Source organism: Macaca mulatta, chromosome 12 (genome assembly GCF_049350105.2).
Source record: "Macaca mulatta isolate MMU2019108-1 chromosome 12, T2T-MMU8v2.0, whole genome shotgun sequence".
Lineage (NCBI taxonomy): Eukaryota > Metazoa > Chordata > Mammalia > Primates > Cercopithecidae > Macaca > Macaca mulatta.
Window position 1 is genome coordinate 78,091,250 of NC_133417.1, and position 26,478 is coordinate 78,117,727.

General features: G+C 37.4%; 1 protein-coding gene across 5 annotated transcripts in view; it reads left to right on the forward strand.

The window, feature by feature from the left end:
- The window catches only part of MAP3K20 (mitogen-activated protein kinase kinase kinase 20), a 194,255-nt gene that overhangs the window by 114,613 nt on the left and 53,164 nt on the right, over window positions 1-26,478 (forward strand). For all 5 annotated transcript variants that reach the window (XM_001086798.5, XM_077957210.1, XM_015110384.3 and 2 more), the window contains 5 exons: window positions 1,274-1,302; window positions 1,418-1,555; window positions 8,453-8,539; window positions 14,240-14,314; window positions 20,239-20,345. In XM_001086798.5, the coding sequence (XP_001086798.4) occupies window positions 1,274-1,302; window positions 1,418-1,555; window positions 8,453-8,539; window positions 14,240-14,314; window positions 20,239-20,345 (436 nt within the window). The remainder of the gene's footprint in view (window positions 1-1,273; window positions 1,303-1,417; window positions 1,556-8,452; window positions 8,540-14,239; window positions 14,315-20,238; window positions 20,346-26,478) is intronic.

Consider the following 26,478-nt stretch of genomic DNA (forward strand, 5'->3'; position numbering starts at 1 on the left):
TACCCCCAAAAAATCATCCCTGCATTTCCTTTACCAAGTGGCAGTACTGTTTGCCCAAGCCAGAAATGAGATAAATAGTAGTTACTGTTTAAATCCAGAGCTCCTATTCTAACCATTAATCTGTATTGGTTCTTTATCTGATTTTATCCTTGAGTTCTCTTCCTTCTCCCCCAATAACCAGCCATTCATCAAGCCTAGGTGATCCTACATCGCAAACATTTTTTGACTCGGTCAACTTTTCTCCTGTCCTTTGCCACTGCCTTAGTACAGGCGTCCTCATCTGTCTCCTGGACCATAAAACCTTGAGTGCAAAGTGATCCCCTTGCCTCCAGGTCTATTCTTCTCTGACATAGTCTCCCCTCTGCACCTTTGCTCATTTCATTCCTCCACATAAAATTGTTCGTTGGCTTTCTCTTTCTCACAAGGGCTTTTCTTGACCTGGCCCCTACCTTCCAAAATTGCCATGCCTTTTTTGTCTGCTCCTGAGTTTTTGCATAGACTCTCTCTTCTGCCTAGGAAACTACTTTCCTCCCTCAGCTCTCCTCTTTCTGGTTAGCTCCTGTGTTTTTCAGGTTTTAGCATAAGCATCATTTCTTACAGGAAACTTCATCTGACCTCCCTTGACATAGATATCATTGTTCTTTGGCTCTATAGTTTGTTTGTTTCTCTCATCATGGAATCTATCCCACTTTGTTGTAGATGTTTATTTAATTGTCTCTCTGATAAGAATATAAACCCCCTGAGAGCAAAGACAGTGCCAGACTTGCTCACAGTCCTGTTCCACAGCATAGTACGTGGCCTTACCCACAGTAGCCTCAGCAAATATTTATTAAATGAATGAATGTATGAGCAAGTGAATGAATGATATTCTCTCCACCTTTAACAAAAATCACTCAGTTGGGAGGAAACCCTACATATAATACGAAGTAGTAAAGCTAATGACTACCTCAGTGTCACATTGGCAGTATACGGGCAGAACCCAGGTAAAAATTTGGTTCTCCTAACTACTACTAATTTGTGCCTTTCTTATTGGACAGTACTGCATTTAGATAAAATAAATGTCTCAGAAGCCTTTTTAATCAGTACCTGATGGAATTAAGTTTTTGTTTTAATGTCAGCCCCCTTTTGCAGAATCCTCAATGCTGTAAATACATTGATTTCACCTTTCGTAATCCCATATTGAAGACAGAAATAGAAGTTTATGGTTTTTTCAGTAGAAAACAGCTCAAACCAATTAGATGATTGTCATAATTTATCCTTTTTTCTTTTTTAGTTGTTATAGCTGCTGATGGAGTATTGAAGGTAGGACTACTTCTTTCACTTTAAAAATTGTTAATTTCAGATGTAGATTTTTGTAACTAATAATTCCTTAATTAGCCAATAAGTAGAAAGTTGATACTGATTCCTGTCTCCTCAGATTTGTGACTTTGGTGCCTCTCGGTTCCATAACCATACAACACACATGTCCTTGGTTGGAACTTTCCCATGGATGGCTCCAGAAGTTATCCAAAGTCTCCCTGTGTCAGAAACTTGTGACACATATTCCTACGGTGTGGTGAGTTCATTTCTCATTTCTTGTTTACTAAAGGAAATACAAAAAGCAAACACTCTAGAGAAGAGGAGAGATACAGTTTAACATGGTTTTATTTTTATTTGAGACTGTACTGCTGGTGGAATGCCTGAAGCAGCACCACTGGAGAACGCTTCCTAGTTGCCAAAATGTTTAATCATTTTTAATCATCAGAGTTATTTTGTCCTGTGTTGAGAAGAAACCAACACCACTTACAAGCAACAAATTAAATGGAACCCGAGATAGTGTTGGGCTCCACTTTGCCTGAGAATTATTTTTTGCAGGGTGGTAATGTGACTGTAGACTATCTCTGTAATTTCAATGGAAATGTGGATCATTTGGAACAGGACTTCATTGTAATGGATTACTTAAACAGTATAAAATCACCAATAGATCTGCCAAGCGAGTTAATTACCAGGAAACTTTTGAGTCTCAACTATTAAACTGATTCATCAATTTCTGAAAGTCCAGAAGAAAATGCACTTAGCACTTACCAGATGACCTTGTCCATGTCTGCTGCCAGTCTTAGAGTAGCAGTGACTATCTGAAGCATGACTCTAAGACATTACATAAGAATCACAGCAGAACCACATAGAGAATTGACTAATGTGGGGGTGGAGTGCTCAAGGAATGGAGACCACAGGAATGAATCAGTTAAGGAGCAGAAGCTCCTGGAGGAGGAATTTGGAGATGGGCCATTTCCTGAGGAACAGGTTATACCTGCATTATCAGAGAGAAGGAAGTGAGGAGTGGGAGAGTTCTTTGCTGGAGGAAGGAATTCATTTGTTGCCTTTTGTTGAGGATAAACTTTTCCCTAAAATGTTATGTATTCTTTAAAAAGTCCAGAATAGTTTTGGAATTCCCTATCTTTACATCTCATACTGCCCTGCTATTTATACTATTATACTGCCCTGCTATTTATACTATTACTTCCTAAAAGGGCATTTTCATAGTACTGGGTAAAGAAGCAGTCTGTTTTGGGTCCAAATCAGCATGTCTCTTCGTCCTGAACTTTGTGTTTTCTTACCGCAGGTGGTAGCCAGTGACACAAGAGGAGATTCACGTTGTCAGACCTGTTTTTTTTTCTTTATTCAGTCTCTAGGTATTTAATGCTGGCTTCACAGGTTTTGAACTTGTTTCAGTGACTAGCTCTTTCTAAATCATATCACATCCTACGTATACCAAGTTAATAAAGATTAATTTTGTTAGCTATTGACAAAAATCACTTCAAGAATGAAATATATGTTTTTGGCTGAAGGCTAGAATTTTAAAGGTCAGAAGGCAACAATAATATCAGGCTTAATACCTGATACCCAAAAAAAGAAAAAACATTAATACCTGATATCCCTTGATTCTGGATGTTTCTTAAGAATGAAGACTATAAGCTATTACAGACAGTGATCAAATATTTCTCATTGAAAAAAAGAAAAAACAAAATATAAGTTTCAGAGGAGACTAGCTTCTAAAACTAGTCTCCTATGTCAAATGTTACTACATTCTAACCACCATACATTCATCTGTGGGATATTCTGAAAATGGGGTATTTGTAGCAATTGAAGACTCTGTAAGATTGTTTTCTCTTGTGAAAGTACATTCCTTCATTTATAACCAAACGTTTATTTGAGTCACACACCATCTGAGGGTAATTTAAATTTTTCTTATCCTGCTTGTTGGGAATGGCGTCTCATTTTGTCCTGTAGAAATAGGAAAAAGCAAAGTTTTTCTAGAAAGGACCGGATAATATATTTTTTTGGCTTTGCGGGCCACTTACAGTCTCTGTTGCATAGTCTTCATAGATGCCATAGTTGGTTTTTTGTTTCTTACAACCCATCAAACATGAAAAAGCCACTCTGTATTCTGCAGCAGGCCATCGTTGCAGGCACCTCTACGGAGCAAGACGGCTTGGGAAGATGAGCAGCATGGCTTAGGAACATGGCTTGTTTAGTCACTGTTCCAGCTGACGGTACAGAGTGGCTCAGTAGGAGCCCAGCACTCCCACTCCTTTCATGTGCATGTGTGTATAAATGTATATAAACATGTATGTTGGTGTTCTATATATAGGTATGTTATATATATTTGTTATAGTTACTGTAGATGGTTATAGCTTTTAAATTGTTTGGCACATTTATATGAACTAGAAGACTTTTGAGGTTCATTTTTGCACTTATGAGTCCACACACATACAGTGCTTTTACTTTTAAAATTCTCCCCCAAGTCTTCGAATTTCCTTATCTCAAAAATTTTTGACCTTAAGACACAACTATACATAGAGTGAACTTTTGGTCTCAATATTATTTCATGTATGAAAACAAACTTTATGCTGCCTTCTTTCAAAGCCTTACAGTTGCCAGGGCTTTGGTGTGAAATGCACCCCTCTCCTTTTCCTGAGATGAAGTACAATCTTAGTACCAGTAGCCAAGCACAAATTCCTTTTCACACACAAACTGTAAAAGATGTTAAGAGGTGACTTCTGTTTGCAGAGCTTAGGATTTTTTTCCTGTATCATTTTAAAATCTCTTCATACATTCCACATTGACCCCATTTCTTAAACATAGTTTGAGTCAACCTTTCTGGAGCTGCACATTTTCAGTGTTTTTTATTAAAAATCTCTTCACTTAAGAAACTATGCACCACATTTCAGTAGAAGGGCTTGAACACGTCTCTTTGTGGATTAGCTTTTCTCTCTGCTTGTGTGCTGACCCTACCTTTGCTTGGTTTGGTTTGGTTTGGTTTTGGAGGGATTTAACAAACGCTTAACAAACCATCCTATCGAGTAATTTCACTTACTGAAATAAACTCAACCACCAGCCGCTGAGCATTTCCAGTGTTGCTCTGTATTTACACACTGGATGTTGCTCTGCAGAACCTGTCCGCCCCATCATGGGACGTGGAATATCAATTCTGCATTCAGGCTACAGCCTTCCCTTACCTGGTGGAAACAGAAATGCTACTTCAGCAAGTCTGTTTTAAAACAGCTTCTGCTGTGTGACTATCTTGAAGAGAAAGGTTTGCTTGGAATGCTGGTTTGCCTCTCAGATAGTTGTGTCAGTAAATCCATTCAGAAAAGTATACAGATGCTAATTTAATTATAAAGAAGAACTCAGGACTGTATATGTTGGTGCAAAAGCAATTGAAGTTTTGCCATTTAAAAGTAATGGCAAAAACTGCAATTACTTTTGCACCAACCTAGTATTTAATTCTGACCTCTTCTCATTCTGTTTGTTCTAAATAAACACCGTTAGTGAAAGAAAAAATACAAGGTATGCTTTCCAGCGACTTTTTATTTAAACAATCACAGATTTTTTTTTTTTTAATGAAGAAAGCATTATGTGTTCAAAGTAAATGTTATAGAAAAGAGCAGGTGAGGATAGTTGTTAAGGCTGGGACCATTTTAGTTTTAGAAGTTTGTGGTCCATAAACTTGGAAAATTATACCTATTTTAATTCAAAATGTGGTTATTTTGAATTTTTTATGTCTTTTCAAAAATAGGTGAGTAGCCAAGACTCCTTTGTCAGTAGGAGCATTTGTTTGCATTAAATATCCCATTGTTCACTGGGAGTCTGTTCTGTTCATTGAAACCCCCTCTGCACACAGCAGTCACGCACAGATGAATAAGACCATTTAAAAAAAAGTTGTTTTTTTGAAATCCACCCAAAAAACTGCAATACATTTTTGGTTTTTGTTTTTCTAATTTTTTAGACTGCTGTAAGAATTTAGCCCCTACTACTTCTAAAACTACCAGCCCTCCCCAGGTTGATAAACCTTTGTTGCTTCTTAACAAATGGCAAGACTCACTAACCTTGTACTGCCTTAAAATAAATGTGCTGTGAATGCCAGAAGTGGATTTTATGATCCTTGCTCTTACGCTGGTAAACTTTGCTAGGCAGGCAATGGTTTCCCTCCATTTTATAAGAAATGAAATTTTTCTACCCTCTTATGAGAACTTCTCTTGGAGGACTGAACCAGGAAGAGTGTTTAGTACATTATCCACAAAAAAAGGAAAAGCAAAAATCACTGAAAGAATAATTCTTCTGAGAACACAAGGCCTAGATATTCTTAAAAAAAAAAAAAAAAAAAAAAAAAAAAAAGCTGTTCTAATGACAATGCAGAAAGGATTACCTTCTCAGAAGCCTCTCAGCCAAAACCAGCCTTGAAAACAGAGTGGCTGAAGAGACAGCATGGCTGCCTGGCTTGTCTGTGAGCACTGTTCCAGAACAAGCTGGGCTCAGGTGATGGCTTTCTATTGTTTGGAAAACAAAGGGCAGAAAAAGTACGCAGTCTTTTCCAAGTTTCTATTCTGTAAACTGAAAATAGAAATTTTCCTTGTGAGCATAGTTTAAATGTGAGGACGTCTCAATATAAAATGAGTCGGAAAATATTTTTAAGGTGAAAGATCACAATAATATTTGGCCTGAATCCCCATAACTGGTATTTTTAGGCATCATTTAATATATTTTTAAACCTTCAAGTGACTTCTTCAATAAAGTTACTTTTGTATGCCAAATGTCATTTTGTTTAGTGTAAAAAAAAAAAGCTGGTGTCTTATACCACCTACTTTTTGATACATTCCCGAATCCAGGGAATTAATAAAAGGAAATCATGAGATGTGCTGATACTGGAATAAAACTAAAGACCTCATTTGGGCTTCAGGACATAGCAGCTAATGACGCCACCTCAGACACTTTTACTAACTCCCTCAGCTGTCATAGCTCTTCAGAGACACAGAGGGAGTCAAATGAAACTGGCTTGTTTTTTTCTTTATTTTTCACAGTTAGAACTCTCAGAGAAATATAACTTAAATTTTATTAGATTTTGGACATTTTCCAGCAGAATATTTTGGAATCAAGAATGACGTAAATGTTTTTCTGGTGTTATCCCCCAAAACTCTTGGTTTTGCAATTTACTCCACAAAATTCAGTGTGTGCATGTGTGCACACGTGCATCATACCTGCAGGCCAGACTCAGAAGGAAAGAGGCACCGCTCATCCGCGCGTTTAGGGGTCTGGAGCATTTGATTTATTGGAGGCTAACTCCCTGTTCCCATTCTCCTCAGGAATGCCACATCCATTAATTTACTTGCCCTTCATATCCTTTCCCCTCCCCAGCCCTAGCCCCCTGTGGAGTGGTAATTGCAGCCAATTGAGGGGCTCCATTTCCTGCTCAGCCCTCTTGCTGCCCGGCCTCCCTCCCTGTGTAGGTCAGGGTGATTGCATACCTGTTCTGGCTCTCACCCTTCCTTTACGTGTGGTGTTCACTAGAATTGTCCCCTTATGGGATGCCCCTTACCTTTTCCTAATCACTTATGTGACTCAAATAGAATTATTCAGTAGCTCCTCTAAAGGAGTACCTTACACACTTGATTAAAAGCCCAAAGAGGCTTCAGTGAATTTTTTTCTCCTGCTTGAGCAGCATCTGCCAATTTCCCTGATTTTCCTGCTAATTACCTTTGTATTAGCCAGAATTCATTTACTATGTTATGGTTCGAATGAGACCGAGCCCTGGCTGAGGAAACAGTGGATATGGAGTGAAAGGTTTCTATGATTTGCTTGACTAGAGTATGTGTGCTCCATCTACATTCCTATTAGAAATGAGCTTTTGTTTTTAGAACAAGGGAAATCTGAGTCGAAGCCACTGGTTCTCTTCCTGCTTCTGCCAGGGCGCCATACCTAAGACAGGGCCTGTCGCATTCTCTCTAGTACTGCCACTTGCCCTTCACTCAAATTAAACGGGGTCAAGAGCCTGACCTTCAGGGCGAGCCAGCAGGTTCGTATTCTGGCTCTGTCACTGGATAACTGAGTGTCTTTGGGTAAGGTTTTTTTTTAACTTTTTAAATAGTTTCCTTACCTATAAAATGAAGGTAATATGTATCCAATAGGATTGCTGTTAATCATGGTAATATGTGAAAAGGGTATCTGGAATATAATAAGTACTCAATAACTTGTAGTGGTTTTTATTATCAGGACTATTACTGATAAAATTAGAATTGTTTTTGCACTTTACAGAGTATTGGTAGACTCACATTTTTGAACTCCATTTGTATAAATAGGGAAAAGTAATGTAGTATACAAATCTCCATTACTCAGTGTTTCAAGAGAACCCAGTTCAGCAGTATTCCTAGCATCCGTTTGCTTTCTTTGGGCATTCCACTCAGATTTAATAATCATACTGATCTCAAGAACTGCACAAAGATGAACACACACATCAGCTCACATTCACAGTCAGCTTATGTGTATAGAAAGTGTTTATTACATCTTAGAGTACGGTATAATAGATTATATTGTAGGTAGATGAAAATAGATCCCTTAGACCGACTCATTTTGAGGGAGATTTCTCCAAAATCTAAAAGGTAACATGTAAAATCTAAATATGACAATTTTGCAAGTGTCTACCAATGTGGGGTGGGTGGGTTAGCCAGTGATTTGGATTTGGGGTTCAGTTATTTTTGATGAGACCATTATTGATCCTTTTAAAATACTGTTGAATTCCCAGTTATTATTTCCTAGACAAATATATCAGAAATTGAAGGTAGAAAGAGTTTTAACTAACAAAATACAAAATCTAATTTGTGAGAACATAAAAATTCTAATAATTTATGAGATGACATTAAATCAGTCAGGCCCATTGGTTTCATAAAATTTTAAGTCTGGCTCTAGATGTCCTAATTTCTAAACCAGGTTTTTTCTTTATAAAAAAGAACATAAAAAGTATTTAATATATGGAAGAAGTTGTGTGCATGAGCATAATTGTTTTGCCCAAGTTTCTACAGATGGGGTTGGTTGTGTCTGGTAATTAGATACAATTACATGTTAGATAAAGTTTCAGTAATATGTACCAAAAAATATAAAGTACAAGAATAAAAATTCCATTTTCTTTTTGTTCCAGGTTCTCTGGGAGATGCTAACAAGGGAGGTCCCCTTTAAAGGTTTGGAAGGATTACAAGTAGCTTGGCTTGTAGTGGAAAAAAACGAGGTAAGACTACGTTTCTCCATTCAGGTACATAGATCAGAAAACAGTATTGGGGTTTTGCAAAAGACTTTTTCATCTTCTTCAAATTGAAAGTAAGTTCACGCTTATGGAAAGATTAGCAGTAGGAGCTAACACAAAGGGTCAAAGTGATGTTATTCCTCATGAATGGACCCTTTACATCTAATTGTTGCAGCTTCACGTCGTGATGCTGTAGATCAAAAATTGTACAAGTACTGTACTAGTTTCTCAGTCTCAATTGTAAAACCTAGGGGTTTGTTCTTAGTGATGAAAGAAGCCATTGCGTCCAAGGTAGGGGAACAGTTTAACTCCATCTCCTGCGTTTAGGACATCTTTTTTACTGGCCGGGAGTTGATATATCTGTAAGAGACCTTCAGCTACTTCAACTTACCCCTCCCAGCAGGAGTCACTATAGTACAAGAAACTGTCGCTTAGATGAGAATTTCAAAAATAAAAGAAGAAAAAATAGTTTCAAAAAAGGGAAAAATTACAGTTTTGCCACCTACGTTGAACACTACATTGAAGATGAGCTCCTCACTGGAATTGGCGAGGCAGTGGCATAACTGCTCGCTTCTTCATGCAGAGCCTTTCCATTTCAAAAGAACTTCAGTGGCGTAAACACCGTTTGTGCTGTGTCCCCAGCCTCGCTTCTCTTCTTCCCACAAATTGAGGCTTTCAGTTAGTTGGACCTATGAGCCTACATCAGAGAACATGGTACATTCATATCAAAGAGAGCAACTACATTTTGAAAGGTTTAAAATTGTGACTGAAACGCACAGCCATGGAAATTCTCAGCATAAGGATGAAGCCTCCAATATCAAGGTATTATGAGAACTTAGATCATGTAATGGAAGCAAGCAGTTGTCTTTGCAATGCAAAACTACTTTATTTCACAAAACTTCTTCATTTCCAAATCTTATCTGTGCTCTCCACAAAGGGTAAGACTGCAACCTTAAATAAAATAATTTGCAAAAAGGTGAATATATAAAAATATTCCCTTTTTAATGCTCTAAAAGAGTTAGATTGATCTGCTTCCCAGGTGAGTGCAGGAATAAACTAGATTAATCAAAAAGCTGCTATTGACTAGGAGAAACCAAGTTTCCATCTTTTAGATCACATAATCCAAAGTTACCATATAATTTTTCCTCCTGATTCATTGGGAGTGGATGAAATGTTGATGATAGCTGAAACTGATGGGAAAGAGCTGCCAATTTAAGAAATGAAAAGGAGTTATATGCAAGAATATGCCTTACTCATTGTTTCACAGGAGCTGTTCTGTTTTAATTAAAAGTGATAGTAATTACTCATGTGCTATTAAATAAGATCTTACACACAGGATAACTTATATTGTCATAATATGAGGACACACATGTTTCTGTTCTATTTCTTTTGCCAGTGAGATGATTAGAGATCTGGTTCTGGGTTTACAAATGAAAGCAAAGAAAATTACTGACCTTGTGTAGACTCTGGAACCAAAACATCCAGTGTAATCTTTTCCCTCTGCACTATTCCAAGATAAACTAGGAGAAAGGTTTTTTTTGTGTGTGTTTTTTTTTTTTAAAGCTAACTGGACCCTCCAAATATGTATAAGACAGAATAATTAATATTTTTAAATAATAATGTATCTAAAGGGTGGCAGAATAGATAAAAATTTTAAAGTACTCTTTAAAACATTGGAGTATCTGTGAAGGATTTTTAAAGCTGAAGAAAAAAATGAATTTAGAAGCTGCCTGGATAGTTGACTTGAGGATTGGAATCACCCATGAATAACCTTCAGAACCTCTTCAATACTGTACATGCAGAAGCAATCTTTTTTCTCCCCGGAGAGCCCAGAAAGTAGACTTTACTATTTTATTCATGGTGTGTTCTGATGATCAGCTAATAACTGATGAAGACTACTCAAATACTTCCCACACTGTATTCATTAACTATTATGGTAAGTTGAAAAAAGCCTACATGGTGAAATACATTTTCTCAACTTTCTAATGAATTTCAGTAAAATTGGGTATTACAAGGATATTTATCTGCTGTTCTCATTCTGTACAATATTTATTTGTCAAAAATACGGAAATTAAGTTTCAATGTAATTTTCAATATCATCATTCAAGAAGGTATCTTCATTTCACCTCACAAATGGAGGTAACCATTTCCAAAATAAATTCTGTTGACATAGCATTAAGATAATTCACAAGGGTTTATTTCATTTCATTACAAAATTGAGGCTTTGACTTAAAGAAATATAATGTACCAAATCCCTTCAACTTCTAATTATTTTACTTTATTTTTACTATTGAATATTTTGGGTTATGGGTTGAAAAGAGAAAGTCGTATTTTTAACAGGCCTCATTTAAATAAAGAATGACATGTTCAAGTGTTCAGGAAGACATTTTAAGTGTTATCTAGTCATCTATAATACCTATATCCAAGTATTAGAGTTGTCTTCTTTTAACTTTTTATTTTGAAATAATTATAGATTCACACGAGTTTTCAAAAATATTACAAAGAATCAAAAAATTACCTGGGTGTGGTTGTGCATACCTGTAGTCCCACCTACTGGGGAGACTGAGGTAGGAGGATCCCTTGAGTCCAGGAGGTCAAGGCTGCCACCATTATCACACCGCTGCACTCCAGCCTGAGTGACAGAGTGACACCCTGACTCAAAACAGTTTTTTTTATTTTTAGTAGAAACGGGGTTTCACCATATTGGCCAGGCTGGTCTTGAACTCCTGACCTCAAGTGATCCACCTGCCTCAGCCTCCCAAAGTGCTGGGATTTATAGGCATGAGCCACCGTGTCCAGCCAAAAAAGTTTTTTAAATTAACAAAAACTAAAGAAATTTGTGTACTCTTCACCCAGCTTCTCTCACTGGTGAAATCTTACATGTCTGTAGTATACGGTCAAGACCAGGGAATTGAGATTGGTGCATTGCTCTTACCCAGACAATAGACCTTACTCATTTTCACCATTTAAGATTACTTTTTGCATCTATAGAAAAATCAATACTTTCTAAAAATTATATCTGAAGATCTTTGCTTCTAATCCCTTAATAATAAAATGAGATGTTTAAGCAATCATTTTTCTAATATTAAATCCTATTAAAACTAGATTCATAAAGCACTGCTAAACTTTACAAAGTAAACAATGAACCTTTGTAGACGGCATGAAATTAAGAGGGCATTACTCATACATTTTTTAAATGAAACAGATAGGTATATTTGCTTTTGTCATTTCCATGGAACTCAATCAGTGATCATTCAGAATGTTCTGGTAGCATAATTTCTATTTTTATAAATACTTAAATTCTGACATATAAGGTGTTCTAACTAACAAAACTATTTGACTAACATAGAAATGTTCATAAAAATCCACTGTTTTTGATTATACTTTAGAAAAAGATAAAAACTTGAGTTAAAAAAAATTTTACGTCTTATGTAGAAAATGGTGCAAAAATGAATATGGTCCTTAAAAAATGTCATGCTTAGTTTAGTGATTGGGAAATATTTTAATTTGAAACTTTTATTTAAAAATATTGAAGTTTTAAGTAGTATTGCAAACCTGGTGCTAAGATCTGGTTATTTCAGAATGTTTTCATATATTAGGAATGCCCACAGTTATGTAATCAGGACTTAAATACTTTGAATTCTATTTTGAAGTACTTTTTAATGCACCAAAATAATCCATTGCATGAAGTGTCTGAGTCTAGATTTAACCGATATTTGACCACGTCAGATTATGTAAAATAATTGTGTCTCCTTGTGTAATGACTTCGATGTGGTATCTGAACAGTTTTTCAGTAAGAAAAGATCACAGAAATGATCATCCTCCGTATTCAGCCAGCTCACATTCAGTTCTCAGGAAAATGCTGAGACAAAGTTGTATTGAAAAATGTTACCATTGACGAAAACTCATTATTTTTAGTTACAGAGTACATTCAAGTGCATAATTGGAATTATAGTCTATTTTTATTAGTTCCCACCTCCCAACCATTTTATATTTAAAAAAGTAAACACCTGAATTTTTTTTTTTACCTTCATCAAAAGGTCTGCAGTTTACATTACAGTAAAATAATAGTACAGTTTAATACATCTTGTTCTATTCTGTGAAATCACAAGACTAGAAGTTTAAAAGTGCTTAGCGCGGCCTTTAGTTCCGAGAGAGTTGTTTTGTTTTTCAACTTTGCTTTGCTTTGATGTTAGGATTATCTGTAATTCAAAATACAGTTTGTCAGTTTTCTTGTCAGGGCAACTATGTTTCTAGTTCCTCATAGCCTCCCCCAAATCCAGCTAAATTCAGTTTCAAGTTTTTATTTGCAAAACTTCTTTGGCAAACAAAACTGTGGAATAAGTCTTAACACTTCTTAGTACAGCAGTTCTCAACTCCATCACACCCAATGCTCATTTTGTACTAACTATGTTAACAACCCCTTACACTCCCTTGCGGTGAAATTCAAAGGTAATACAACTACCTACAGACATCATATTGTAAGTTAACATAATGCTTTAACTGTAATATAAAAGAGAAATAAATGAAAGATGTTTTCCAGTGTACAAATGCTCAAGCATGACCACACCAGAGGAGATGATGGAACAGTTTTAGGGGATAAATAGAACTCAGCAGCTACAAATGCATCCAGATGGAGTTGGGTTGTATTAACGACTCCAGTGCTGGGAATAGCACTGTTGTTGTTGATATTTGTCAGAAATCTTGATAAAGTTATGAATCATGCAAGAATTAATAAGCCTTTGATTTATTTCATTTGGTAGATGCATTCTGCAAAGTTCAGTGTATCTTAAAACTGTTCAAAAAAATACTTTGTGTTTATTTGTAAGTTAGAGTTAGATTCCAGGCCCAGAAAATTACAAACCTCATTGTTTGCTTGTTTTACTTACATGAATGTAAATGGGGCATTTGAAATTTTGTGGGATACAAGGGAGTTCTTGGTTATGCAGGATTTTGTGGTATATTGAATTGTCTAGCATTCCTGACCTGTTATACTTAGAAGTCGGTTGCAACCTACCAGTCTCTAAAACAAACACAAATGCTTCTGTGGAATAGAGGCACCACGAGTTCTGTGAGAAGCACCACTGTAGGATGTTAGAACAGGACCATCCTCATGTTATAATTTTTGTTATATCGGGTCCTTAAAGTATATGGGTTTGACCAAAACAAAGCCATAATCAGTCACACATTCAGAATGTCTTATTTACCACTGAGAAATGAACAGTTTTTTAAATTATCTCTGTGATCTGTGCTCAGATATTTTCAGAGTTGTATACCTGCTGCCAAAGCTAAACTAGTTTCTAGTTACCTGGCCTATTTACATATATCGTAAGTTGCCTATAAAAGCACAGTGATGTGTGGTTTTATATTTAGTATTTAAGTTCCGACTTGCCCCCTCCTACTAGAGTTCTGTTTAGATATTTTATGTTTTGTTGCATTAGTTGTACTGAACCTGACTTCTCCGTTCACTACAGTTCCCTTTCAAGAATAAGTATGAGTCTTTAGAGATTACAAATCTAAACATAAATTGTCACCTGTCACATATTAATCAATGGAAGCTTTAAACTTCATGCCTTGATTATGTTCTTAAATTAACTGTATTATGACCCTTCAAATAGTGTTTGCTGACATGAATGAATAAATCCCTGTGCTTTATTTTGTTTTCTTTCCCTGTCTCTATTGTAGAGATTAACCATTCCAAGCAGTTGCCCCAGAAGTTTTGCTGAACTGTTACATCAGTGTTGGGAAGCTGATGCCAAGGTATACATATGTATTTTTGTTATTGTTTAGAATTCTGAAATTTCTCTTGCTTGGCTTTCAGTTTTTAAAACTTAAGGTAATAAAATTCATTACAAAGCAAAGCTGGATTGATGCCTCTGTGAGCCCCAGATTAACTGTTAAGGTTTTCTGTTGACATCTGCTTAATCTTGATCTCTAGAGACTTATTATTAACTCATTCTTATAGCACGCTTTGACATTCTGGATTCAGTAAAAATAATTTTATTATTTTGTTTTTAATTTTTAGTAATAACTTTTGCACCTGTATGCTATTGAGATGGCTGAGACACAGTACTTATAATATGCCAGGCACTGTTTCAAACACTTTATGTATGTTAACTCATTTGTTCCTCAGAATGTCTCTATGAAATACATGCCTCAATTATCCTCATTTAACAGAGGAAGAACCAAGACATACAGAGGTTACATCATGAGCTCAAGGCCACACAGCTAGTAGGCAGTAGAGCTGGACATGAACCCAGGTAGTAGGGCTGGACATGAACTAGGTCTGGCACAGTCCCTGCTCTTAACCAGTGCACTGTTTTGCTTTTCTAGCCAAAGAGCAGACAAAAGTAGCACTTCTAGAGCATCTTGATATGTACTCCCTGTCCAGCTTCAGTGATGTGTTTGAGCTCCACATTAGAGTTGGAGAAATTCCAAGGCTTAGGCTTTCATGCGCTTATCACATTTGAGCATGAAGGGCTCATATCCTTTCCCTGCAAAGATGATTTTAAAAGACTCTCACATACATATGGAAATATTTACAGATGAAATGATAGGCTAGTCTTGGATTTGCTTCAAAATAAAGTGAAGGGAAATGGATGATGGTATAGATTAGACAGGATTGGCCATGATAATTTTTGAAGCTGGGTGATAATATATAGAGGTTCATGATATTGTTATCTCTACTTTTGTGTATTTTGGAATTTTCTATAATGAGTTAAAAATAAAAAATATTCTCACAGATTAAACATTAGAATAAGAAAGCAGTTACACTCAAAGGAACAACAATTTTATGGTTTAAATCTGTCCAGTTTTTTGTGGAAATAGAAGTATTACAACTGATCTTTTAAACAGAGACTAAAAAGAAAGACTAAAGAATCAAATTTCTTACTGAATTTAAACCCTGTTCCAATCTGACCCCCAAGAAGAATGGCCATAAAATATTGTCTGTTCTTCTACAATATGTTTCTTTAGTGGGAATAACTCAGAAGCAGTTGGTGACAGTGGAGACTGGGGACTATGTTAGTATAACACAGAATTCATGTTGATTGTTCATAATGTTTCCCAACACATTGTTCCGCACTGAGCACAAAGTGTAATAATGCAGCCAACAAGGCAGCAAGTGACCAGTGCTATGAAACCTATTCACTCCACATGCTCCTTCTTGACTTGGCTTAGCTTAACTTGGAAGAATTTGTTGCTGGTTCTCCCAGCAACAAACTGCTGTGTACATGTTGCAAAATCTTTGCTTTCACTCCTATTCTTTAGACTTCCCTTGCCCTTTTTTTAAGTAGAGCCCTAGATATTCCTAGTATTATTTTTACTAAAGAATCGTGTTTTTAAACTGTGTTAGTATTTTATTTAGGATTGTTGTTCTTTTTATTAGTATTTGATGACACAGTTGCATGGTTTTTAAATGGTCTGCCCTACTCCGATTTAGGCCTTATAATTTTTAGTACATGATTTTGCAGAATAGGGATTTTTAAGCATTAAGAGAAATGCCTATACTTTGCAACTAATTCAGTAGAAACTATAAGCAGGTATTTTCAAGCTTGCTTTAAAACATTTATTTTATACTGTTAAAATGGTATCATACTACCCCTTCCCTGTCCTTCTTACTAGTTATATGTCCATTGTGATGTGTAAGTCATTTTGGACATATGTTTCTCTGTGATGCATAAATAGAAATTTTGCCTGAAATTATTTGCATTGAATTTGATTATTGCTACTAGATCTCTATAATTGTGATTATATTTCAGTATGCAAAGCAAGTTTTGAATTTCTTAATTGGGTGCTCAATACCACATTAATTAAAATTCTAAGAATGTACATTTATGGTACATTGATTAAATTATACTGTAAGCGCCTTACACAACAAGAACATTAGGCCCAGTGTTGAAACCATGCAGGTATGTCTTTTATATGTGGTAAGCTAACCCTTCTTTAGGACCAAAGAAATCCTGCGTTCCAGCCACATGAAGTATAAAGGAAGTTTAAGATTGATTTTTAGTTTCTAAATCCGTGACATTTTATTCTGATTAAACAATGACATGTCCCCTGTATTTGATTTGGTTAAATACCTGGCCACAGCCCACATTTCCAACTCTCTCATTGCTGATCTCCTCTAGACACACTTACATACTTTCATTCCCAAACCTGTTGTCTTCGTTCTTTTCTTTCTCCTCTGAATATTTCATCATCAAATCTTCCTTGATTATTCTATTTATCCCACCTCAGGCTTAGCACTTCTTTTCCTAAACCACAGTCTGGGCCTTACCTGGTACAGCTGTATTTTTAAAGATATATTTTCTTCCTAGATGTACTGAAGCTTTATAAGGGTGTAGAGGTAATTGTTACATGTGTTTCCCTATCGCACATTACATCAGTTTGGAAAGTGGATGCCCAATTTGTTGTTGCCTGAAGTAGCCAGACCACAGTACATTTCCTGAGAGGTACATCATTTTCTGGCTAGAAATATGTAGCAGTTCAACCAGAAGTTAGTGCCAGTCCTATGCACATATGTACAGCAATAGTTAATTAAAGTACTTTCTTTTTTTTAAAGTCCTTAGATTTTTAGAGTATTGACATCTAGATTAAAATATTCAGCCCACCTGTAGAACTGGTGTTCTTTTGCAATGAGGGTCGGGGCGGAGGTGGTGATGTATGCAAGAGGAAGCTGATATTACGTAAATGTCAAGTCCTTCTAGTGGCTTACAACAGGTGCTCAAAATATTTTATTGAAGAGAAGGAGAAAGAAAGGAAAGGTGGGTATTGGTTCAGGTCCTAAAATGACATTTCCAAATAGGGAGAAAAATAAGTTGGCCTGGTGCGGTGGCTCACGTCTGTAATTCTAGCACTTTGGGAGGCCGAGGCAGGTGGATTGCCTGAGCTCGGGGGTTCGACACTAGCCAGGCAACACAGTGAAACCCCGTCTCTACTAAAATACAAAAAATTACCTGGGCGTGGTAGCACGCACCTGTAATCCCAGCTACTTGGGAGGCTGAGGCAGGAGAATCACTTGAATCCAGGAGCCGGAGGTTGCACTGAACCGAGATCGCACCACTGCACTCCTGCCTGGGTGTCAGAGCAAGACTCCTTCTCCAAAAATAATAATAATAATAAGTTGAAGTCATAAATTCAATAGGAAGTAGTGTCTTACCCTTACGTGATAAAAGATGTTGAAGAGTTTAGGAACAGAGCCCTTGGTTCTGTAACTTCCTGTGTGATGCTGGGCACTTCCTGCTCTTCTGAGACTTGTCCTTACCTATAAAATGAAGATAACAAATACAGAAATAATGTATGTAGATGCTTCATAAATGGTCCCAGTTTTTATTTTAATTTTTTTGAATAAGCAAAATAATGACTAAAAGGAACGTAATCCCCTTCAGAGGAATTTATATGAGATCCTAGACCAAATATGTATTCTGTAACCACAATATTCATAGAATAGTATTACCACAAAAAATCTATATTGTTATCACCTCTTAAATGTTCACTTTGATAACCTCTATCCAAGAGTAGGTGCTGACTATAAAATCAAATTTTTTCTAGGGATGCTGGTCATCCAATTACAGAAGAGTTTCTACCTTATTTTAAGAATGATTAAATGTAGGGAAATTATTCTTTAAAAATTCATTAGCTCCTCCTACTGCTTTTCCTTGCAAAATGAAAATCCTTTATTATATAATTAGCTCTTATGCAAATGATTTAAAACATTTTTCTGGCCAGGCACAATGGCTCATGCCTATAATCCCATCACTTTGGAGGCTGAGGCAGGAAGATCACTTGGGACAAGGAGTTTGAGACCAGCTTGGGCAAGAATGCGAGACCCCTCTGAACAAAAAACTAAAAAATTAGCCAGCCATGGTGGCAAACACCTTTAGTCCCCACTACTTGGGAGGCTGAGGCAGGAGGATTGGTTGAGCCCTGGTGGTTGAGGCTGCAGTGACCTATGATCACACCACTGCATTCCAGCCTGGGCAACAGAGCAAGACTCTGTCTTAAAAAAAAAAAAGGCCGGGTGTGGTGGCTCATGCCGTAATCCCAGCACTTTGGGAGGCCGAGGCGGGCAGATCACGAGGTCAGGAGATCAAGACCATCCTGGCTAACATGGTGAAACCCCGTCTCTACTAAAAATACAAAAAAAAAAAAAAAAAAAAAAAAAAATTAGCCGGGCATGGTGGTGGTTGCCTGTAGTCCCAACTACTCGGGAGGCTGAGGCAGGAGAATGGCTTGAACCCGGGAGGCAGAGCTTGCAGTGAGCCAAGATCATGCCACTGCACTCCAGCCTGGGCCACAGAGTGAGACTCCGTCTCAAAACAAACAAACAAACAAAAAAATCATTTTAAAACCCGATACGTGCTGGGAGAAATTAAGAGGAGGACAAAGTTAAAGAAGATAAATAGAACACTTTTCAAGCTTCCTACTTAAGGCATTTTCCTCTTTGCTTATTAGAAGGCTTAATATATATCAGTAACATTTATCTATGTATGCCCTTTTCAAGGAAAGACACAGACACACACATGCACACAAGTGCCCTTGAAAGAGAATAATAATGGCAGAACTCAATGTATATCCTAGGTTTTTATATTTCTGAGAAATGGAAAAATTGCTTTTCTTAGTAATGTAGGAAGCACTTAAATCCTGAGAGCAAGCCACGTCAACATTGTTTCTTCTTGTTTTTGTGCTCTTAAATTAAAATGCATGTTTTAATTGCTGCAACTATAATTTGTTCAGTAATGGTGTAATTATGAGGCATGATGAAGAGAGAATGTGCATCATCCTTTTTATTATCTTTCTCTATTTTTGTTTTAACCTTTTGTCTCAACCTTGGCTAGAGTCTAAAGAGACAGACTAGAATAGTTCTAGTTACTGCTAGCTGAAGAAACACACTTAATGCTCATTTCTAGTGAACAATACCTTACAGTGTCTTAGCACTAAAGCCAATTATAACCGAAAATAAATATTGAGAACAGTGAAGTTATGACAGCTTTAAAATTGGGGGATTTTTTTTCTTTTTTTTTTTTTAACTTTACTTTTAGGGTCAGGGGCACATGGCCAAGTTTGTTATGTAGGTAAATTGTGTGTCATGGAGGTTTGGTGTACAGATTATTTCCTCACCCAGGTGATCAGCATAGTACCTGAATTTTTTTTTCTGACAAACCAATTTGGAAAATTCTATTAGTTCCAATAGATTGATAGGTAGATTTCCCCCCAACACTTTATCATAAAAATTTTCAAACAAAGAAAAGTGGAAAGAATTTTACAGTGAACACTAACATGCCCACCACACACAGTCTACCGTTAACTTTTTACCAGCTTTATCACGTAGGTTTTTTAAAGGACTTCACTGTTTCCTTTTAGGAGTTCTTAATCATAACTAAAAGAGAGAATTAGTGTTCTCCCTTCCTGGAGAAAAACATGAATTATCCCAACCTTAGGCCACATGATAGAAAAACAGCATCTGAATCTCTCCATGTGAATAGTTCACTGAGAATAAAGAATACAGTTCCCTAAACCTGAGTGACCTGATGAGTGTAAAATAACTACATCAGGACATTGCATCATGTTTTATTTTGTTATGGTGGGTTGAGTTTATTACTATGCTTGTAGTATCTACGTTTTCTCTTAAATATCTCCTTTCTTAAGTCCCAACAAATGATTACTGATTTTCTCTTCTTCAGAAACGGCCATCATTCAAGCAAATCATTTCAATCCTGGAGTCCATGTCAAATGACACAAGCCTTCCTGACAAGTGTAACTCATTCCTGCACAACAAGGCGGAGTGGAGGTGGGTAGCCCCGACACCAGGCCACAGCGTCTGGCTTTGAAAGACCATCACTCGTCTCAATGAAGAAGAGAACCAGAGATCTGAATGACAGTCCTGATTTCTGAGCATAGTTTAGGGGAGAAATAAAAAAGGTTTTTTTATGATTTTGGAAATCTTATAAGTCCTGAATTTCATAAGTAAGCAAGAAATAGTGTTTCTCCAAGCTTGTTGCCTTATTGAGGCCGGGCACAGTGGCTCACGCCTGTAATCCCAGCTCTTTGGGAGGCCGAGGTGGGTGGATCTCCTGAGGTCAGGAGTTCGAGACCACCCTGACCAACATGGAGAAACCCCCGTCTCTACTAAAAATACAAAAAATTAGCCGGGTGTGGTAGCACATGCCTGTAATCCCAGCTACTCAGGAGGCTGAGGCAGGAGAATCACTTGAACCTGGAGGCAGAGGTTGCAGTGAGCCGAGATCTCGCCATTGCGCTCCAGCCTGAGCAACAAGAGTGAAACTCTGTCTCAAAAAAAAAAAAAAAAAACATTGAAATCATATCTTCTGAGACAAAAGATGGTTACCAGACATTTCTCTGTGTTTATGCTTTGTTAGGAAGCTTTGTTCTCTGTTCCGTAAGAAACAGGAACACTGTTTACCTTGAAATTTGCAGAGCACTGTGTCTGCTAGTGGAGGGGGACAGGGAGACTATAAAAAATACTCTTAAAAGAAAACTTTGGATGTCATAAATACTTTCAAAGCTTGTTGAATAAACTTAATAATGAGAAAATTGTATGAGTGGAAGAGTAAACCCAGGATGAAACATTTGAGCCAGGTCACATGATGTATGAATATAAATAGCATGTTTGGAAGCTAACATTATTCCCCGCCTGACTCAGCAGAGATTTAGGTAACTTCATCTCTGCTCCTGATAGCCGTGGGCAGTAACATGACGCCTTACGCCATCTGCTGATGCCAAATGAATACTGCATGCACTTTGAAAATTACTGCGTTGTTTACTCCTGTTGCTAGATACTTCTTTGGGCTGTTTGTTGTTTTACAATAACCTTATTTGTTTTTATTCCTTTGAAATATCTATCTAGGGCCAGTGAGGTAAATGAATTTTTATTTAGGGATACAAAAATTATACAGTGAGCTCAAGTCTAGGTATAACAGACTTTTTTCCTGGGCTGAGATAATCAACAAAACAAAACATGTAAGTAATATTTGTTTTTTGCAGTAAGAGATGAGTATACATGTCATCAGATCACTCTCCTCTCCTTTAAAATCCATATATGAGTTCCCATTGCTCTTAAGACAAAGACCAGAATACTTGGCACAGTGGCTCACGCCTGTAATCCCAGCACTTTGGGAGGCCAAGGCGGGTGGATCACTTGAGCCCAGAAGTTCAAGACCAGCCTGGGTGACAGAGCAAGACCTGGTCTCAAAAAAAAAAAAAAAAAAAGGACCAGAATACTTACCAAGACTCACAAGACCCTCAGTACTCTGGCCTCACCAGCGTCAGCTTAGGATCATTCTTCCCTTAATTTCTGGCTTTCAGTCCCTCAACCAATGCATATTTCTCCCCATTCAGGGTCTTTACAAGCACAGTTTCCTCTCTTTAAAACTTATCCCATTTCAGCTGTGAACCACGCCTGCCGTCACACCCCACCTTAACTCCTGTTCATCATTCACATAGCAGTTGAATAATACATCTGCAGGGAAAGGCTTCCTGACCCCAGGCCAGATCAGGTTCCACTTTATGTGCTCTGACAGCATCTCCTTCATAGGCTTTACCGCTATTGGAATTAAGAAGTAATTTGGCAGTTAGTTGTTTAATGTGTGTCTCACGGGCTGAAATGTGAGAGAGGCAGACAATCACGTTTGCTCATCACTCACAGCATCAAAATGTGCCTTGAACACAGCATTTGCTTAGTAAATATTTGGGGAAGCAAGAGAGAAAATTACCATGGTGGTAATAATATAAAAAGAGATTGTGATATTATACAAGAGAATATAAATATGTAAGTTAATTTGTTTGCCATGACAAAAGTACTTCTTATATTCATTCATTCATTCATTCATTCATTCATTCATTCATTATCCATTCATTGAACTTCTGCTGGTGTGAGAACAACTGGTGCCATTCTGGTACTGGGCTGTAGCAATGAGCACAAGAGTCCCAGGGCACATGGAGCTCTCCAGCCCAAGTGTCCAATGTTAAACTATTAAATATATTCAAAACGATCTCATTTCTATTTTGACAAGTATCATGACAGAGAAATATACTAGAGAGCAGATAACCATGAAATCTGATCTAGTCCAAGGACATGGTAAAAGGATTCTGGAGAAAATGCTATTCGATCTATTATCGAAGGGATTAGTAAGATTTTAATACCAAGATAGGGAGTCTTTTAAAGTATGTCAACAAGGCCAGGCGTGGTGGCTCACACGTGTAATCCCAACACTTTGAGAGGCCGAGGTGAAAGATTGCTTGAGCCCAGAAGTTTGAGACTAGCCTGGGCAACATAGAGAGACCTCATCTCCACTCACAATAAAAAAAATTAGCTGGGCATTGTTACTCTAACCTGTGGTCCCAGCTACTCGGAAGGCTGAGGTGGCAGGATCGCTTGAGCTGGGGAGGTCGAGGCTGCATTGAGCCGAGATCAGGCCGCTACACTCCAACCTGGGCTACAGAGTGAGATCCTATTCAAAAAAAAAAAAAGAAAAGAAAAGAAATGAGAAAGCTGTGCAAAAATGTAGGGACACTTCTTCAGCAAAGCATCATTGAGAAGGGTAAACCAGAAATGGTATAAAGTACAATAGAGAATAAAAATAAATTAAAAATGATTATATCTCCATACACAGAAATAAGGTCATTCCTAAAATCACAGGTCTGATAAATGATTTCAAAGTAGAGCCTACAGTCTAGTTTGTTTAGAATGATTCTATTTTTTATAAAATATATTATTGTGTATATGTACACAGAGAAAAGTATCAAAAAGTCAGTGTTATCAGTGGGTAATGGAATTATACAGAGTGTTTTTTATTTGTATATCTTTATTTCCTACTTCTTCCACATTAAACATGGACTAGTTGCATGATAAATTGAATTTTTAAAATGCTTGAAGGTGAAAGTGAGGGAAATGAAACTGATGATTGACAATGGGGGAAAAAGGAGGTAAAATACAGTGACGTATTTTAGTAAAAGGAATACAGTTGCCTAGGGGGCCTCCTCATCTTTCAAGAACTGTTAATCCTGTTCTGAGAGCTGGAGAGAGAATATATATCCTGACCCAAACCAGTAAACCACAGTTTGAGAAGCAGCAGAGCTGTTTTCACTGAAGTAGGCAATTGGTTAAAAACAGAGAGGACTATAATAGTAATTTTAATAATAATAAACACAGTTGTCACTTATTAGGTTTTTACCAGATGCTTGTACTTCATTTAGATTTTCTTTTTTAATCCCCATAGCAACCCTAAATTATATCACAGATGCAAAGGTAAATTGAGTAACTTGCTCAAAATCATACAGTACTGAGAACAGAACCCAGGACAGAATACAGTAACAGAACCTGGGTGGTCTGGTAACACAGCCTGCCCTTGCACCCATGCTGTACAGTACGGTTACTAGACTTGTGGCCATTGTCATGCTGTCTTCTCATTAGTATGCAATATTCACTTGACTGAATTCCTTTTTAGCTAAGAGAAATATTATAGGGCATGATCATTTTAGGTTATTAAGGTGTCTAACTCAATATGTAAACTCCTGAAAAGAATTATGTTTTTTTCAGATAATCTCAACATTTCAAAAGACAACACATTCGAACTACTTCCTCTTCCCCCCCAACTTTTATCTAGTGTCTGAAACCACATGACTAGTGTCCAAAGAGTGTTTTAGTAAATTAGAGTCACAGTGATCACAGTGAAGCCTGATTCCAATCCTGCTGTGGTGTTTCTGGCAAATGATTATTTTCTGGTAGAGCTTCCTCTACACATAGACCAGATGCAACTTGTATTTTTAGAAAACTGAATGGTTATTCTGAAAACTCTTTTTAAAACTACATTATTAAAAACCACATAGACTATGTTCTTTCCTTTGACCTAATAAATGATAGGAACAAAATCTAGTGTCAGACTTTTCCTTATTCATCAGACCTTCAGCTTGTTTCTCCTCCCATTGACTTACTAGCAATAATGGCAATAAGCATTAAGAACAGAAAATGTGTCATCCTGTGGGTCCTGTTTTGGATTTTCATTAACCATGGTAATTGTCTGTAGATCTGTGGCAACCTGCACTGAACGAGGCATGCAGTGTTGTGATGAGCTTTCAGATCTGTGTCTCTTGGCAAAACACTTGGTTGGTTGTGTTTCCCGTGGTGACCAAAGTACTCTCACCGTGACATGCCTTCTTAAAAACAAAAACCCAGAGATCAAAACATGTAACCTTTGCAATTTGTGCAATGTTAGCACAAATCATGTAATATATAACACTACATTTAATAAACAGATTATACATTTATCATGTAATATATACGCTATATCACTCTTTTTACAAATTGACCTTTTATTTCAAAGTAAGTTTCTGTCTGATGAAAGAAGATAATTACAGTTCATTGCCTGTTTTTGGCATATGGAAAATTGATACTAGTTGACATTGACCTTGATTGGATTTGGCTTACGAGAAGACCATAATTTTCATCAACTAAGACATTTAAAGTATATTTTTAGAACAAGAAGGTTATATAAATATATCAACAAATGCATTTGATACAAAACAATGCACCAAAAAAACCAAGGAAGCAGCTGTTTTTATGTCGTCCCCGGGTTGGGGTCACATCTCTAATGGCATATAACCTCCCACACGATTTCAGACTCGGCAGTGTCGGGAGTGCTGTTGGAAAGCTGGGCCTGAGGAGACAGATTGAGGACGGAGATTTACTCGGTGTTAGTTTCTGTGTCACAGCTTCCCGTCCATTTAACTCTTGATCCGTTTTCCAGAAGTGCTCACAATCGCAGTAGGCTCCCAGAGCTGGAACTTGAGATGCATCTTTGGCTTAAATTACAAGTGAAATAGAATGTAGTGACCATTTACCCTGGTCTAAAAGAACATCAGTGAGATTATTCTCACTGGCAGGGGCGTGGGGACTGGGTTGGCAGAAGCGCCGTGTAGACGCTGGCCCAGGCCTCTGCCATCGCACACTGAGCCCGACCAGCTCCCACCACCCCCTTGCTGCCTACTGACCGCTTCACCAACTGAAGATGGCTCACTCTTCTTTTTTTATGACAAAAATTTACCCTAAGGTTTTTCACGCTGATTTTTTCCCCTCAGTCTTCCATTGAAAAATAAAAACTTCGTTTATGTGCATAGTCATAATATTTTTATCCGAAATATCAGGGATAAAATTTGGATTTTATGGTACAGTCATAATTCTGAAAGATGGCTGAATCACTGCCTTCTTTAGGGACTGTAATATGACTTACAGCCTTTTATGATTTTTCAAATGGCACCAGTAAAAGGGATGGGTGTTGATATTTGTGGGCGTCGCAGCAGAGGCTTCTTATACCTGATTGCTGCCTCCCTTGCTCTGAGGTGCATTTCGGACAAGTAGGGAAGTAAAGTGTTGAGCCAAATCCAGACCCACCTCCATACCTGTGCAGAGTTGGATTTTGCCAGTGAATGTCCAGAACTTTTTGTTTTCATTCATTTGGTTAGTATCTGTAAGAGCATTGGAATGTTCCAATAAGAGTAAGCTGTTTACTTACTGTTATTCTCCCTAGAAAGAAAAAGGCAGACTTTGGTTACATATATTCATTAACTTAGATGTGGGGGCTTCTACCTTCCATAGTCAACATCTCAATCATGATTATGCCGTCGCAACACAGGACTGCCTCAGCGGCACCTGGAAGCAGCAGCTGGCAGCACCCAGCAGCTATTCTGCAATAGTCACCCAGTTCCCATCTTCTGCATCCTCCTCTCCAGTGCCTTCTCTAGCCTTGACTTCCCTCTCCCTCTCCCTCATTCTCTCAGTATTGTTGCTTACTTACAGGCTTTTCAGAAACTCAAGGGAAAGAACTTCCAGTTCTGAAAACATAAATTGAGACTTAAACATTGCGACAGCCCTAAAGGAGAAAACCGTTTGTGCTGAGCCATGGTAC